This window comes from Oncorhynchus kisutch, linkage group LG20 (assembly GCF_002021735.2).
Source record: "Oncorhynchus kisutch isolate 150728-3 linkage group LG20, Okis_V2, whole genome shotgun sequence".
In the NCBI taxonomy this organism is placed as follows: Eukaryota; Metazoa; Chordata; class Actinopteri; order Salmoniformes; family Salmonidae; genus Oncorhynchus; species Oncorhynchus kisutch.
Genome location: NC_034193.2, coordinates 23,825,637 through 23,842,314, shown reverse-complemented (window position 1 = coordinate 23,842,314; position 16,678 = coordinate 23,825,637). Strand labels below are relative to the sequence as shown.

Sequence of the window (16,678 nt, the reverse complement as noted above, 5' to 3'; positions counted from 1 at the left end):
ACTTAAAGCAATCATGTAAGAATGGATGGGTGGATGGGTTGACATATAACGCGAATGTGTAGCAACCCAAAGGTTGCGTGTTCAAATTTCATAACGGACAACTTTATCATTTTATATTAATTAGCAACTTTTCAGCTACTTACTACTTTTTAGCTGCTTTGCAACTACTAAGAATGTTAGCTAACCCTTCCCCTAACCTTAAACCTTTAATCTAACTCCTAACCTTAACCCTACCCATTAACCTAACTCCTAACCTTAACCCTATCCTTAACCCTAATCCCTAGCCTAGCTAACATTAGCCAGCTAGCTAATGTTAGTGTTAGCCACTTAGCCACCTAGCTAACGTTGGCAACCAAACAATTGGAATTGATAACATATCATACATTTTTGCAAAAGCGTTACATATTGTACGTTTAGCAAATTAGTATCATATCATACAAATTGTCATTTGTAACATATAATACGAAATGGATGCTGGACCTCCACAAAGTACTACATTCATACGAAATGTAACAGATCATAATAAAAAGTGTGTCTTGGATTTACATACAGATTAATGCGAAATGATCTGAGACTAAGTTGCATTTAGGCTTCAAAAGGTTTAAAAATATAAATAACGCAAATAAATTATAGCTACAGTACAATGATTCAAACTTGAATTCAAAACACTAGAGAGAAATATACTGCATATAACATATTCAACATGACATTCAAAGTGAGACCATATACACACCAGTCAGTCCCATCATAGAGTTATGGAACTAAAGTTCACCATCTACTTACTGAACTCTTCGAACCAAAACATTTGCCACGGGCCAATAAAAGTAACAGTGTTTCTACTACAAGTGAAAAAAAATCACTTTAGGAATTAACATGGTTATACAATCCAGTATACCTGTAAATAAATATACTTGGGTTCATTGTATACTTCCATCAAAAAACTCAATTTTCAACTTCACTTATCCCTGGAGAACTGTGGACTGACAACACCAGTGAGACTCCTGCCGAAAGGGTTATCTGAGTCCAGGTCAAGCTGTTGCTGATTCTGTTGTTGATTTTCAGCTGTATTCGTCATACTTCTAGATACCAAAATGTTTCTCAGGGGTAGGAACCGATGGAACGGGAGCCCATGTTGCGGTGTGGAGCCTTTTGAGGTGAGGGACACATAAAGTTTGTGATGTGAAGAGAAGAAACGAGAGTATCCATCAGCTAGCAGCAGCTCTCTGAAGGTGCAGTCAGCCTCTGTGTAGTGGCTCTGAGGAAATGGATAACATCGAAAGAAATGTGTTAGATGCAGTGAAGCAAGGCCTTTAGCTGTGCCATATTTCATGCTATAGTAGATTATATTTGTCCACTGCCCACCTGTCCCCTCAACTGGCCAATGCTGTCCACACAGAGGAAAAGGGATGAGGACACACCCTTGATAACTGTCTCACCTTCTCGAACTGACCTCATCTCCAACACACCTGAGAACACACAGTAAACACATCCAATACAAATGTCATCTATTATTCAGGTGTTTGGGAGATGACTTATAAAAGTATAAACTTCATAATACTCAATTCTGTAAGGTCTATCTGTCTGTCAAACACTCACTGCAGTGGAGGCGCCTCAGTCAATTTCAGAAAAATAAATAGTGAAACATAAAAAAGTGATCCCTTTTAGATTAAACTATACTAAATATATTCATGTCAATGAATAATTTATTAAAACACACTGTTTTGCAATAAAAGGTCTGGAGTAGCCTCATCAGCACTTTCTAGTGGGCTCCCGAGTGACGCAGCGGTCTAAGGCACTGCATCTCAGTGCTAAAGGCATCACTACAGACACTGGTTCAATTCCAGGCTGTATCACAACCGGCCATGATTGGGAGTCCCAGAGGGCGGCGCACAATTGGCCCAGCGTCATCCAGGTTAGAGTTTGGCCGGGGTAGGCCGTCATTGTAAATAAGAATTTGTTCTTAACTTACTTGCCTAGTTAAATAAAATAAATAGTATAGCCGGAGCACAGCTAGTTTCCGTCCCCTTCAATACAAAACCTAGAAGGCTCATCATTTTTACCCCATTCCGTAGACTTACACAGTAAATATGACGACTTCAGGAGGACGTCCTCCAACCTATCAGAGCTCTTGCAGCATAAACTGACATGTTGTCCACCCAATCAAAGGATCAGAGAATGAATCTAGTACCAAAAGCATAAGCTACAGCTACCTAGCACTGCAATGCATAAAATGTGATGAGTAGTTGGCTCAAAGAGAGAGAAAGACAATAGTTGAACAGTTTTGAACAAATTAATTTCTTCCAAAATAAAGGAAAAGCAAGAGAGAGAAAGATAGAGAGCTAGCTATATTTCATAGTATTTTTTCACATTCACTTACTTAGCTAGAAAATGCAGCTATCTAATTTAGCCTACTCAAAACACCTGGCTCAAACAGAGAGCTATGCTGTGTTAGCTAGCTGGCTAGGCTATCCAACACCGGAACTCTTCCAAGCCAAGGTAATCTTTTCGTTGTATTAATTTATTGCCATTGGGGCCCGCCAGTGTAACTATTAAAATCCTTGCTGTACACAGTACTTCATTTTACAAAATAGCCTCCAATACCCTACTCAACAAATTGGATGCAGTCTATCACAGTGCAATCCGTTTTGTCACCAAAGCCCCATATACTACCCACCATTGCGACCTGTACGCTCTCGTTGGCTGGCCCTCGCTTCATACTCATCGCCAAACCCACTGGCTCCATGTCATCTACAAGACCCTGCTAGGTAAAGTCCCCCCTTATCTCAGCTCGCTGGTCACCATAGCATCTCCCACCTGTATCACACGCTCCAGCAGGTATATCTCTCTAGTCACCCCCAAAACCAATTATTTCTTTGGTCGCCTCTCCTTCCAGTTCTCTGCTGCCAATGACTGGAACGAACTACAAAAATCTCTGAAACTGGAAACACTTATCTCCCTCACTAGCTTTAAGCACCAACTGTCAGAGCAGCTCACAGATTACTGCACCTGTACATAGCCCACCTATAATTTAGCCCAAACAACTACCTCTTTCCCAACTGTATTTAATTAATTAATTAATTTTGCTCTTTCGCACCCCATTATTTTTATTTCTACTTTGCACATTCTTCCATTGCAAAACTACCATTCCAGTGTTTTACTTGCTATATTGTATTTACTTTGCCACCATGGCCTTTTTTGCCTTTACCTCCCTTCTCACCTCATTTGCTCACATTGTATATAGACTTGTTTATACTGTATTATTGACTGTATGTTTGTTTTACTCCATGTGTAACTCTGTGTCGTTGTATCTGTCGAACTGCTTTGCTTTATCTTGGCCAGGTCGCACTTGTAAATGAGAACTTGTTCTCAACTTGCCTACCTGGTTAAATAAAGGTGAAATAAAAATAAATAAATAAAAATGATTGTAGTTTACTGTAGTAGCTATTTTGACTATGGTGTTAGCTAATATGGTGACAATGATGTAGGCTGTCTGTAGCTGTTAGCGGTTATGGTATGAAGGTTTGGCTTGGAAAGGTTTTTCTGCCTGGTCACAGACAGCTGTTTTGTTGTGCACTGAAGTCCACACAAGCGAAGGGAAAAGGTGAAAGGAGGACAGCGCGGAGATGCGAAAAATAGTTATACTATGTACAAGGGTCTTGTACAACGAGCAAAGTGATCATGCTGTTTGTATGTGGCTGCTATGAAAGTGAACTGTGTGTGCAGGTTATCAGAAGTGTTTTAATTCCACCGTTTCTTAAACGGAAGCAAATGGAACAAAACAGGGATAAACGTACCTGAATTTGTCCAATACAAACTCTTGTTTGCAACTGTTTGGAGTAATGATTACACCCTAGATTAGCTAGATGCAGGCAAGAGTGTGCAAGGCGATATTGAATGTGTCATTGTCTGTTAACTTGATTAATACACATTTTCTCTCGACCTGTGCACCTACCTTGTAATAGAAATAAGCCCATGCTCATAAAAAAAAGTCCTCCCTAATCTTAAACGGCACCGACCGCCACTGACTTACTGTGAGAGGTCTGAGCAGGGCTTCCTGTCACTTTTCCATCTGGGGTCATCTCCAGAAACAGTTCTTTTCTTTGATTATCTGGGGGGGGGGGGGGGGGACATTACATGTAAACATGACAACAACAACGACAAAAACAGTATTTAAGAGGCAATAACTATTACTACTAAGAAAAAAAGATGGCCTACATACCGCGAGCATAAACCGAAGGATCGATAAGTACACACCTGAAATATATTTTTTTTTTTAAGTGAATGAGCATAAGACAGAAGAGAAGTGAGCTTAATACCTGTGTAGAGATGTCTTTCTCTGACTTGATCATTGAAGAGCAGGAGTGGGTTGGAGTCAGGAATATATGATGATATAGAGAGAGATAGGAGGCCCAGAAGGGAGCAGGAGAACAGGGAGATGTGTGCACACAAGGACATTTGCGAGATGAAATTGACGAGAGAGCTCTTGCACAAAAAAAAAAAAAATCTGGTTCTGCAATGTTTCTGGATATACCAACAGAATAAATTTAATAAATAACAAATAAATAGAGAAATAGCTACAAAGCTGTCTTCACCCCAAATTCTAAAATGTAGCACGGTGTGCATCCTTATAAAGGAGGTAACGGAGAACGTCAGGGGGAGGTCACAGGGATTGACGGTATAAGGATGAGTCAGGTCGATTCTAAGGAGTTTATAATAACATAAAATTGACCAGGACCTGGAGAATGTGAAAAGCCCATGGTAGGAAATGCACAGTGGCTATATAAGGGCTTCCTCCTTGTCGGCTCCTTCTAAGATGAATAGAATTACTTTTTACTACAGTGACATTTCTTTCCAGCATGTTATGCTCATGGTAAGAAACTTGGTGTTTACTAGAAAACTGTGGGCAGTGTCAAACAGCAAAATTGGTAACAAATTAGAGCTTATGGTTTCCAACTTTCCTATATGTTTAATGCTCTTTTCAAGTGTTAAAAAAACAAGTGTTCAATTGTGAAACAGCTAAACACTTATTTTAAAGAGTTTCGGTTGGATTCAATCATCGTCTTCAAATAAACACATCCTCGTTGTTTTTCTTCCATACCGATTGCTCAACGCCATGACGCCTGTGTTAGTTGAAGACGGGGAAATGTCAGGTACTGATGACAATGTTTGTATTATTTTTGAGTGTGTATAAGACAGGGGGGTATGCTGTGGGATTTACAACCATCGCTGAGCATGTGTTTACTGAACTCCAGCTGCAGTAAGACACTTTAACGGGGTCCAGGACAGTCAGCCTGCAACAGTCACACATGTATTAGCACACTTCTGAACAATGTAGGACATGACCACTGCTCTGTATTCTCCTGAATGAACGTGCACACGCAGTCATCTTGTTAGACGGGGATCCAGTTAGCGTGGATGACACCTTCCACCATTCTCGTAATAACAAGGTGTGAACTACGAGTGTCATGGAATGTACGTCATTGTAGAATGACGGGTGAATTTGCCCTTTGATATTTTCCGATACAGGCACACTTCACTGTTCTGAACTCGCTCAAAGTGACATTGCTTCATTGAAGAAGTATTACACAGTACTGTAGGCTAGACTAATTGACGCCGAGCAATGAAGAAATCTCCATCGACGTGTCTTCATGATGACGAATGAAGGATGGAGTCCCACCAACAAAGTCATATAGTCACTGGAGATTCACCCAGAGAAAGTGTACCTACATAAGGATGTTTTCCACACTGATGCCCTAGACAAGTTTATTGGGGTTTTAGAGAACCTGGCCGTTTTGTTTAGATTCTCTGCCAAAACACTTAGTTAAACTATGAAACATTTGGTTAAAAGCTGTATAAAATGTTGATTTAAATGTGCTCCATGAAACAATTTACAGATCATTTTGTTTTCCTCACAGTTCGGCATGTACAGAGCATGAGGAGGAATAAGGGGGAATTTCCCAGCCTCTAGTTTCCAGAGAAAGCCCCATGTAACACACGAACACGAAGTAGTGTTATTGTCTTCAGCCTCAGAAACAGGAAGAAGCTGCTGTTTTGATGCAACAAACGTGGCCACCTGCCAGTAAACAACTTACTCTATAGCTTCAAACAGCGGATACTGTATGTCATTGACACGAAGGGCTATTTTCAGGTGGAATTGTTACATAGAGCGCCTATAATTGAGAGAAAACTAGTCAATGTTAGAAATGTGAGTCAAACTGAGGACTTGGGAGAAAACGTGTAAATATCATCACGATACAGTGTAAACATCCACACAACCATAAGAGGGAAGAATGATGAAAATCAGGAAATCGTCAAGTAACCTGTAATTTCCTGTTGACCTCCCGTGACTTTCTTTGGAATAGAAAATATAAAGCTGAACAAAATGAACAAACACTCAGTTCCCATCCATTTTACAGGTCTTTTTTAATTACAGCTTTTACAATCATTATCATTATTGTTATCATATTATATTTAATTATCCTCACTACTCTTCATTATTGATATTAGTTTAAATCATAACACAATTTGTTTTCAAAATGTACACATACAAGTAGTATATCTTAATGTCCATAATTTGAAACGTATTTACTTTTCAACCTAAAATGAAATTACAATCAATCTTAACTAAGTATGAAATTAAAATACCGTCCAATACATACATACTACACACACACACACACACACACACACACACACACACACACACACACACACACACACACACACACACACACACACACACACACACACACACACACACACACACACACACACACACACACACACACACACACACTTACCTACCTACATACAATAGAGGTTATCATTTAAAAAAATGATAAAAAATAAAATACACCCATTTTACAAATTCCTTACCCAAGTTTTCACGTCATTAGATGATTGATTTCATTACTCTCACTCTATGTTTTTGTTTTGGCATGCATATTAACACAAACGTTCAATTCTTTTCTCTTTTTTTTTTAAACAGGATTTTGTCATAATGCACTTCACCAATTGTCCAAGGTCCTTCTCATCTCATGGTGTCTGTTATGGCTTAAGAACATACGAATCCATTCCCTCATTCCCTCGCATACTCTCCCTTCATAACACTTTATAACCCTTATGACTCTGTCCTCATACAGTACATTGTTTCTCAACCTCTGGTCCCTGGACCGACAGCAGTCCCTATGGTGATTCTAACCGATCCCTCAGATGTTTAGCTGTACCTGACCCTAGTGAGTACTCAAATGCTAGTTTTAATGGAAGTGCTTCCCCAAAAGAGAAGGACCATAGCTTGTGGGTCTTGAGTAAAGGAAATACCTTAGCTCGCCTGTCCACGGTAGAAAAAGGTTGAGAAACAAAATCCTAATACCAGTTACTGAGATGGGGTATGCATGTTCTATCGACAATTCAAAATCAAAGAAACATCTATCAGGTTCATCATTTTGTTGATCCAAATGGAAATGCAGTTTTACATCCCAATGAAAAAAATAAGAGTCATTGTGTCAATTTTCCCATTTCACACATGGAAGAAGAACTTCACACTGGGCGATGGAATCATTTTTTACAGCATCGAACAGCTTCATGCCACAACTGTGGACTAAAACGGACGGAGGGAGAGAGAGAGAGAGAGAGAGAGAGAGAGAGAGAGAAATGGACAGACAGACATTCACTCTATTTTAGTATCTTTTCATTCTCTCACATTGCCCTTGTTTCTTCAAGGATTCCAGTGGAATTATTTTTTGTTTGTGTTCTATTCTCCATTTTGTTGATGATCTTCATCTTTTTTTCTTCAAAAACGTTTTTTTTTTTTTGGGGGGGGGGGGACTCTCTAAAACAAAGACAGGATAGATAAATAATGATGCAACCATAAAGTAAAACTCAATTTCAGTATGGGTCGGTTCTTGTCTGAAATGTGTTTGGAAAACTGAAATTACTGAAAGGACTGAGATATGTTTGGATGAAAGGTTACTGAAATTACTGAATTGTTTTTAGGATGACTGAGAACACTGAAATGAGCTAAATGAGTTTCAATAACTGATATGAATGACTGAAATACAGTCTGTTTGGACGCATGAGATTACTGAAATTACTGAAATGTACCTGGATGACATGCTTGGGTGACTGAAATTCAGACAATCTTACAGAAGGTGACAAGAAACCATTCCGATTTTTTAGAAGTTGATGCTTTGTCGAGCCAAGACCCTAAGGAATTATTTCGGACTACTTTGCAAACTTGAAAACGTTCATGATATTCTTTTGGCAATCAAGTATCTTTCTCACCTGATGTGCTTATCTCTAGCAGGAATATGTTCTCACTGACCCCGACTCACCCCTGGGCCCAGAGTTCACTGAAACAGACAGCATTACGGTTTTCAAACACCTGTCAATGACACTAGACCTCCAGTCAATAACACTGAAATGAGTGGTCAGCATGGAACCAATGACTCATAGAGCAGGTTTCCAGTGGGAAAGACATGAAGAAGAGGACCCCCTCACCTTCACTCTGGACTTTCCTCAGGGTGACGGAGGGTGTGGAGATGGCGGAGGCACGGAAGTTGGCGGGTAATGTTTCTGAGGAGTCAGAGGTCACGCCCCGGAGGTCCTTCTCTCTGAACATCTTCCTCCACGAGGGCGAGCGTGTGAACGTCTTAGTGCCGTCCTGTCAACAAGACGCAGAGGATTGACACACAAAAAAATATTGTACCATGCAATTCATTAGATTTCCCAAGTGCTAGTTAGGTGTACTAAAGAACAGCATGTGGACAAAAATACATGCACATGAGGAGGTAGACTTGAGGTTGCTGGTTTGAATACTGGAGCTGACAAGGTAAAAAATAAAAAATAAAAATTGCAGTACCCTTGAGCAAGGCACTTAACCCTAATTACTCCAGGGTCGCTGTACAATGGCGACCCTGGCCTTGAACCCACTCCCTGCAGGTTTCTCAGGGGGAGTTGGGATATGCAAAAAAACAACATTTCCATTACACATCTTGTGTGTGACAGGACAAATATAAGCACCTCCCCCCAAACAGTTAATGTTGGTTGAAGCAAACTGCCATTCTTGAAAAAATTGCCTATATTTATGAGCAAATAGTCTTAAGTAACCAACTACATTTTTAAAATGCGTTTTACCTCATCTGGTCTTCTCTCAGTTCCCATGGAGATGAGGGCATTGTACTCCTTCTCCAGCATCTGCCTCGCCTGGGAGAGAAATAATGAGTGTTTTAAGATTATAATTAAGATTATCAAGTGGATTTCATGATTAAGATTATCTTGATTAAAATGTAATGACCAAACAGTTGCAGGTAAGGGAAATTAAGAAGGTTGGTGATTGTGGTGAATGAGGGTTATTGTGATTAGACTACAATAGTAGAATTGAGCGCATGTGCTCTGACTTTCTAGCATAGTGGTGAGTACCTGCATGTTCTGACCGGACTTCTCAGTTAAGGTACCTGTGTGTTCTGATTGGGTATCTGGAGGAGCAGGGCAAGGTCAGTGTAGTCAAACGTGTCGTCCAGGGCTAGGAGGGCCCCATGTACCCCACTCTCTGTGAGGTTATCTGCAAACTCCTTTAGCCCAATGGCCTGGACCCAACACATCACTCGCTCATTGGACCATACCATCACATCTACGGAGGGGGCAGAAAGCTAATACAGTGAAACAGCTACTACAGCGAAACAGCTAATACAGTGAAACAGCTAATACAGCGAAACAGCTAATACAGCGAAACAGCTAATACAGTGAAACAGCTAATACAGCGAAACAGCTAATACAGCGAAACAGCTAATACAGCGAAACAGCTAATACAGTGAAACAGCTACTACAGCGAAACAGCTAATACAGCGAAACAGCTAATACAGTGAAACAGCTAATACAGCGAAACAGCTAATACAGCGAAACAGCTAATACAGCGAAACAGCTAATACAGCGAAACAGCTAATACAGTGAAACAGCTAATACAGCGAAACAGCTAATACAGCGAAACAGCTAATACAGTGAAACAGCTAATACAGCGAAACAGCTAATACAGCGAAACAGCTAATACAGTGAAACAGCTAATACAGCGAAACAGCTAATACAGTGAAACAGCTAATACAGCGAAACAGCTAATACAGCGAAACAGCTAATACAGTGAAACAGCTAATACAGCGAAACAGCTAATACAGCGAAACAGCTAATACAGTGAAACAGCTAATACAGCGAAACAGCTAATACAGCGAAACAGCTAATACAGCGAAACAGCTAATACAGTGAAACAGCTAATACAGCGAAACAGCTAATACAGCGAAACAGCTAATACAGCAAAACAGCTAATACAGCGAAACAGCTAATACAGCGAAACAGCTAATACAGCAAAACAGCTAATACAGTGAAACAGCTAATACAGTGAAAAAGAGCATTTGAGAGACAGAAATAATATAATATTTTGCCATACAACATTCATTTGCAATGTCAAAATCCAAATCCCAGACGAGCCCCGAAATATATTACGGCTCAAGTTACCTGTGTGCAGTATTCTCACCTTGGTTCTGATGTTGGCTCTCATCCCTCCTCCTTTCAAGCTCCTTCCTGTCGTAGTTCAAACGCTTCAAGCACATGATGCCATAATGCAGACTTACCCTGAGCGAGAGAAAGAGAGTGAGAAAGAGAGAGAAAGAGATAGTGTTACTGTCAATGTCCTCACAACCAAAGACACAACCACTGTAAAATCCTGATGCAGACAAACTAAGGTGGAGAAGAAAAGAGAAAAAATTACTCTGAAACAGAGAAGAGGAATGAAAGAAATGTTGGAAAAACCATCGGTAGAAGTGTGTAACTAAGCAAAGGACACTAGACGATCCGGTATTAGCTTTGGTGTTTTCATGCGGCACACAAATTAAGGAAACAGATTTGTGCCAAATCCATACCAACATTTTTGGCCTGAATCTGCTTACATACACAGATTGCCTTTCAATGACACTAAACATTGATTGAAATTATTTGAATCCAACCTGTGGAAGCTGTCCACCATTTTGAGCTGTCCCCTCAGCTCCTTCTTGGTGAGGTGGTCCAGCATGCGAGCGTCCACCAGGGACTCCATGAAGTAGGAGCGGTACTGGGGCAGACCCAGGCTGGGAAGCCACTCATTCCCTACCCACTCATGGTTCATGTCCCCATAGGCAAGGATCTAAATAGGGGAAGAGAGAGAGAGAATCAATGTCCACTGAGAGACAATATATTTAAAATATCCTTCCAAAATCTCATGTGCCAGTCAAAAGTTTGGACATACCTACTCATTCAAGGGTTTTTCTTTACTTTTACTATTTTCATTATAGAATTATAGTGAAGACATCAAAACTATGAAATAACACATTCAGAATCATGTAGTAAGCAAAAAAAGTGTTAAACAAATCAAAATATATTATACATTTGAGATTCTTCAAAGTAGCCACCCTTTGCCTTGAAGACAGCCTTGCACACTCTTGGCATTCTCTCAACCAGCTTCGTGAGGTAGTCACCTGGAATGCATTTTAATTAACAGGTGTGCCTTGTTACAAGTTAATTTGTGTAATTTCTTTCCTACTTAATGCGTATGAGGTAATCAGTTGGGTTGTGACAAGGTAAAAGACCAAGTCCATATAATGGCAAAAACAGCTAAAAAAATAAAATAAAAAGACCGTCCATCATTACTTTAAGACATGAAGGTCAGTCAATCTGGAAAATTTCAAGAACTTTGAAAGTTTCTTCAATTGCAGTCGCAAAAACCACCAAACACTATGATGAAACTGTCTCTCATTAGGACCGCCACAGGAAAGGAAGACCCAGAGTTACCTCTGCAGCAGAGGATACATTCATTAGAGTTACTGTAACTGCACCTTAGAATGCAGCCCAAATAAATGCTTCACAGAGTTCAATTAACAGATACAGTTGAAGTCGGAAGTTTTACATACACCTTAGCCAAATACATTTAAACTCAGTTTTTCACAATTCCTGACATTTAATCAGGAATTGTAGTAAAAATTCCCTGTCTTAGGTCAGTTAGGATCACCATTTTATTTTAAGAATGTGAAATGTCAGAATAATAGTAGAGAGAATGATTTATTTCAGCTTTCATCACATTCCCAGTGGGTGAGAAGTTTACATACACTCAATTTGCATTTGGTAGCATTGGCTTTAAATTGTTTAACTTGGATTAAATGTTTTGGGTAGCCTTCCACAAGCTTCCCACAATAAGTTGGGTGAATTTTGTCCCACTCCTCCTGACAGAGCTGGTGTAACTGAGTCAGGTTTGTAGGCCTCCGTGCTCGCACATGCTTTTTCAGTTCTGCCCACAAATTTTCTATAGGATTGAGGTCGGGGCTTTGTAAGGGCCACTCCAATACCTTGACTTTGTTGTTCTTAAGCCATTTTTCCACAATCTTGGAAGTATGCTTGTGGTCGTTTGTCCATTTGGAAGACCCATTTGCGACCAAGCTTTAACTTCCTGACTGATGTCTTGAGATGTTGCTTCAATATATCCACATAAGTTTCCTCCCTCATTATGCCATCTATTTTGGGAAGTGCACCAGTCCCTCCTGCAGAAAAGCACCCTCACAACATGATGCTGCCAACCCCCTTTCTTCACGGTTGGGATGGTGTTCTTTGGCTTGCAAGCCTCCCCATTTTTCCTCCAAGCATAACAATGGTCATTATGGCTAAACAGTTCTATTTTTGTTTCATCAGACCAGAGGACATTTCTCCAAAAAGTACGATCTTCGTCCCCATGTGCAGTTGCAAACCGTAGTCTGGCTTTTTTTATGTCGGTTTTGGAGCAGTGTCTTTTTCCTTGCTGAGCGGCCTTTCAGGTTATGTTGATATAGGACTAGTTTTACTGTGGATATACATACTTTAATACCTGTTTCCTCCAGCATCTTCACAAGGTCCTTCGCTGTTGTTCTGGGATTGATTTGCACTTTTCGCACCAAAGTACGTTCATCTCTAGGAGACAGAATGCGTCTCCATCCTGAGCGGTATGACGGCTGCATGGTCCCATGGTGTTTATACTTGCATACTATTGTTTGTACAGATGAAAGGGGTACCTTCAGGTGTTTGGAAATCGGTCCCAAGGATGAAACAGACTTGTGGAGGTCTACAATAGTTTTTCTGAGGTCTTGGATGATTTCTTTTGATTTTCCCATGATGTCAAGCAAAGAGGCACTGGGTTTGAAGGTAGGCCTTGAAATACATCCACAGGTACACCTCCAATTGACTAAAATAGTGTCATTTAGCCTATCAGAAGCTTCTAAAGCCATGACATAATTTGGGGGAATTTTCCAAGCTCTTTAAAGGCACAGTCAAATTAGTGTATGTAAACTTCTGACCCACTGGAATTGTGATATAGTGAATTATATGTGAAATAATCTGTCTGTAAACAATTGTTGGAAAAATTACATGTGTCATGCAAAAAGTAGATGTCCTAACTGACTTGCCAAAACTGTAGTTTGTTAAAAAGAAAATTTTGGAGTGTTTGAAAAACAAGTTTTATAACTTCTTATGGCTGGGGGGGGGATGTATTGAGTAGCTTGGATGAATAAGGTGCCCAGAGTATACATCATTTGACATGTTTCTATGGACTGTAACGGAACTTTTTGACTTTTCGTCTGGACCTAGTGATCGCGCCTCATGAATTTGGATTTGTGAACAAAATGCGCGAACAACAAGGAGGTATTTGGACATAAATTATGGACTTTATCGAACAAAACAAACATCAGGCGCAGAAGCTAAGATATGCATATTATTAGTAGATCTGGATAGAAAACACTCTGAAGTTTCTAAAACTGCTTTAATGATGTCTGTGAGTATAACAGAACTCATATGGCAGGCATAAACCTGAGACAAAAATCCAACCAGGAAGTGGAAAATCTGAGGTTTGTAGTTTTTCAACTCATTGCCTATTGAATATACAGTGTCTATGGGGTCATATTGCACTTCCTAAGGCTTCCACTAGATGTCAACAGTCTTTAGAACCTTGTTTCAAGATTCTACTGTGAAGGAGGAGGGAATGAGAGCTCTTTCAATCAGGTATCTGCCATGAGCTGATCACGCGCGCTCCCGTGAGAGGTTGCTGCGTTTCTTTTCATTTCTAAAGACAAAGGAATTCCCCCGGGTGGGAACATTATTGAAGATTTATGTTAAAAACATCCTAAAGATTGATTCTATACATCATTTGACATGTTTCTATGGACTGTAACGGAACTTTTTGACTTTTCGTCTGGACCTAGTGATCGCGCCTCATGAATTTGGATTTGTGAACAAAATGCGCAAACAACAAGGAGGTATTTGGACATAAATTATGGACTTTATCGAACAAAACAAACATTTATTGTGGAAATGGGATTCCTGGGAGTGCATTCTGATGAAGATCATATAAGGTAAGTGAATATTTATAATGCTATTTCTGACTTCTGTTGACTCCACAACATGGCAGATATCTGTATGGCTTGTTTTGTGTCTGAGCGCTGTACTCAGATGATTTCATGGTGTGCTTTTTTCGTAAAGTTTAAAAAAAATCTGACACAACGGTTGCATTAAGGAGAATTGGATCTATAATTCCAAGTTTAACACTTGTATCTTTTATCAATGTTTACTATTTCTGCTTTTTGTGACTCACCTAACATAATCGTTTAGCATGCTTCCGTCGTAAAGCCTTTTTGAAATTGGTTTATCTTTAAAATGGCGTAAAATACTTGTTTGTTTGAGTTATTTTAATTATGAGATTTCTGTTGTTTGAATTTGGCGCCCTGCACTTTCACTGGCTGTTGTCATACCGATCCCGGTAGTGGGATCTAAGCCATAAGAAGTTTCAATGACTCCAACCTAAGTGTATGTAAACTTCCGACTTCAACTGTACATCTCAACATCAACTGTTCAGAGGAGACTGCGTGAATCAGACCTTCCTGGTCGAATTGCTGCAAAGAAACCACTACTAAAGGACACCAATAAGAAGAAGAGACTTGCTTTGGCCCAAAAACACAAGCAATGGACATTAGACTGGAAATCTGTCCTTTATTCTGATGAGTCCAAATTTAAGATCTTTGGTTCCAGCCGTCGTGTCTTTGTGAGACGCAGAGTAGGTGAACGGATGATATCCACATGTGTTGTTCCTACCGTGAAGCATGGAGGACAAGGTATGATGGGGCTTTGCTGGTGACACTGTCAGTGATTTGTTTAGAATTCAAGGCACACGTAACCAGCATGGCTACCACAGCATTCTGCAGCAATACGCCATCCCATCTGGTTTGCGCTTAGTGGGACTATCATTTGTTTTTCAACAGGACAATGACCCAAAACACTATTTGACCAAGAAGGAGAGTGATGGAGTGCTGCATCCGATGACCTGGCCTCCACAATCACCCAACCTCAACCCAATTGAGATGGTTTGGGATGAGTTGGACTGCTGTGTGAAAGAAAAGCAGCCAACAAGTGCTCGGCATATGTGGGAGCTCCTTCAAGACTGTTGGAAAAGCATTCCTCGTGAAGCTGGTTGAGAGAGTGCCAAGAGTGTGCAAAGCTGTCATCAAGGCAAATGGTGGCTACTTTGAAGAATCTAAAATCTAACATATATTTTGATTTGTTTAACACTTTTTTGGTTACTACATGATTCCATATGTGTTATTTTATAGTTGTGATATTCTACAATGTAGAAAATAGTAAAAATAAAGAAAAACCCTTGAATGAGTAGGTGTGTCCAAACTTTTGACTGGTACTGTAGATAGATAGAGTTAACCTCAATTCTAGTCCTGAGTATAGTCTATACTTTATTTTGAAGCGGACAAAAAAAGTCTGTAAAATAGTATTGATCAAAATCTAAGGAAAATGCCCAAATTGCTCGGATTTATGGTCTGTTTACAATGTGATATCATTGATTTAATTTCCTGTTCATGACAATAGGGAGTAGTTTCTCACATGACCTTAGTATAGTAGTTCATGACAATAGTATAGTATCATGACAAAAACTACAATAATATCTCACCTGGTCCCAGCTGAACTCCTTCACTTCCTTCAGTGGAGGCAAAGGAAAGGGATAGAGAGAGAAAGGGATAGAGGTGGAGGGAGAGGGAAAGGAACGATTGCCAGGATGTGTTTTTACGGTAAATGACAGGAGGTGTTATGGAGAAGAAAAGATGTAAGGAAGGAAGGGCAGAAGGAGGAATAGTTTGTTAGTGAATGAAAATTAGTTGGAGAAACACTACACTCAAAGAGAATTTGGGGGAGTAGTGGGGAAAAGGTGCAGCGACACATGCCTAATCAGAGACAAAGACAAGGAAAACAAATTGTAAATGGAATTTCAGTCAGCATAGTCTCAAGTTGCTTGTTGATTTCAAGCAAGTTGGATGTGTACCATCAATTCTTATACAGTTAGGAATTAATAGAATATTGTTAGATAATTGAGTTGCACGAAAGTCTTGGGATGTCTTAATTGGTCAAACATAGGTTAAATCACTTTTGAAATAAGGAGTGATTGTGTAGGAGAACTAAAAGCAAATCTAAAAAGAGAGATAGGCAAAACAACTTACTGGTTTTATGGCAGCGGTCAGTGACTCCATTTCGGCATGAGTCATCCATATATCACTCGTCGACTGTGATGTCATCGAGGACAATTTGAGATTGAGATGGAAAAAGAATAAGGATATGTTTACAGTTTGCATACATTTTC

General features: G+C 39.8%; 2 protein-coding genes across 13 annotated transcripts in view; both read right to left on the bottom strand.

Moving 5' to 3' along the window:
* Positions 1–286: 286 nt before the first annotated feature.
* Positions 287–4,623, bottom strand: fgf21 (fibroblast growth factor 21). Its single transcript, XM_031800015.1, has 4 exons — positions 4,186–4,623; positions 4,031–4,079; positions 1,363–1,505; positions 287–1,255 (listed from the first exon to the last, which is right to left on the bottom strand). Exons 1-4 carry the CDS (start codon positions 4,621–4,623, stop codon positions 956–958), a joined length of 930 nt encoding a protein of 309 aa, XP_031655875.1. The 3' UTR covers positions 287–955.
* A 1,783-nt stretch (positions 4,624–6,406) lies between these two features.
* LOC109865507 (liprin-alpha-3) overlaps positions 6,407–16,678 on the bottom strand; it is a 39,130-nt gene continuing 28,858 nt past the window's right edge. For 3 of the 12 annotated variants that reach the window (XM_031799045.1, XM_031799052.1, XM_031799048.1), the window contains exons 23-31: positions 16,539–16,601; positions 15,995–16,021; positions 10,995–11,170; positions 10,526–10,623; positions 9,456–9,631; positions 9,136–9,204; positions 8,500–8,662; positions 8,284–8,351; positions 6,407–7,600 (exon numbers count right to left, since the gene is read on the bottom strand). In XM_031799045.1, coding sequence (XP_031654905.1) covers positions 8,299–8,351; positions 8,500–8,662; positions 9,136–9,204; positions 9,456–9,631; positions 10,526–10,623; positions 10,995–11,170; positions 15,995–16,021; positions 16,539–16,601 — 825 coding nt within the window. In that variant the 3' untranslated portion in view covers positions 6,407–7,600; positions 8,284–8,298. Of the gene's footprint in view, positions 7,832–8,283; positions 8,352–8,499; positions 8,663–9,135; positions 9,205–9,455; positions 9,632–10,525; positions 10,624–10,994; positions 11,171–15,994; positions 16,266–16,538; positions 16,602–16,678 lie in introns of all 12 variants that reach the window. The other 9 variants (XM_031799047.1, XM_031799050.1, XM_031799053.1 and 6 more) reach the window with 4 other exon arrangements.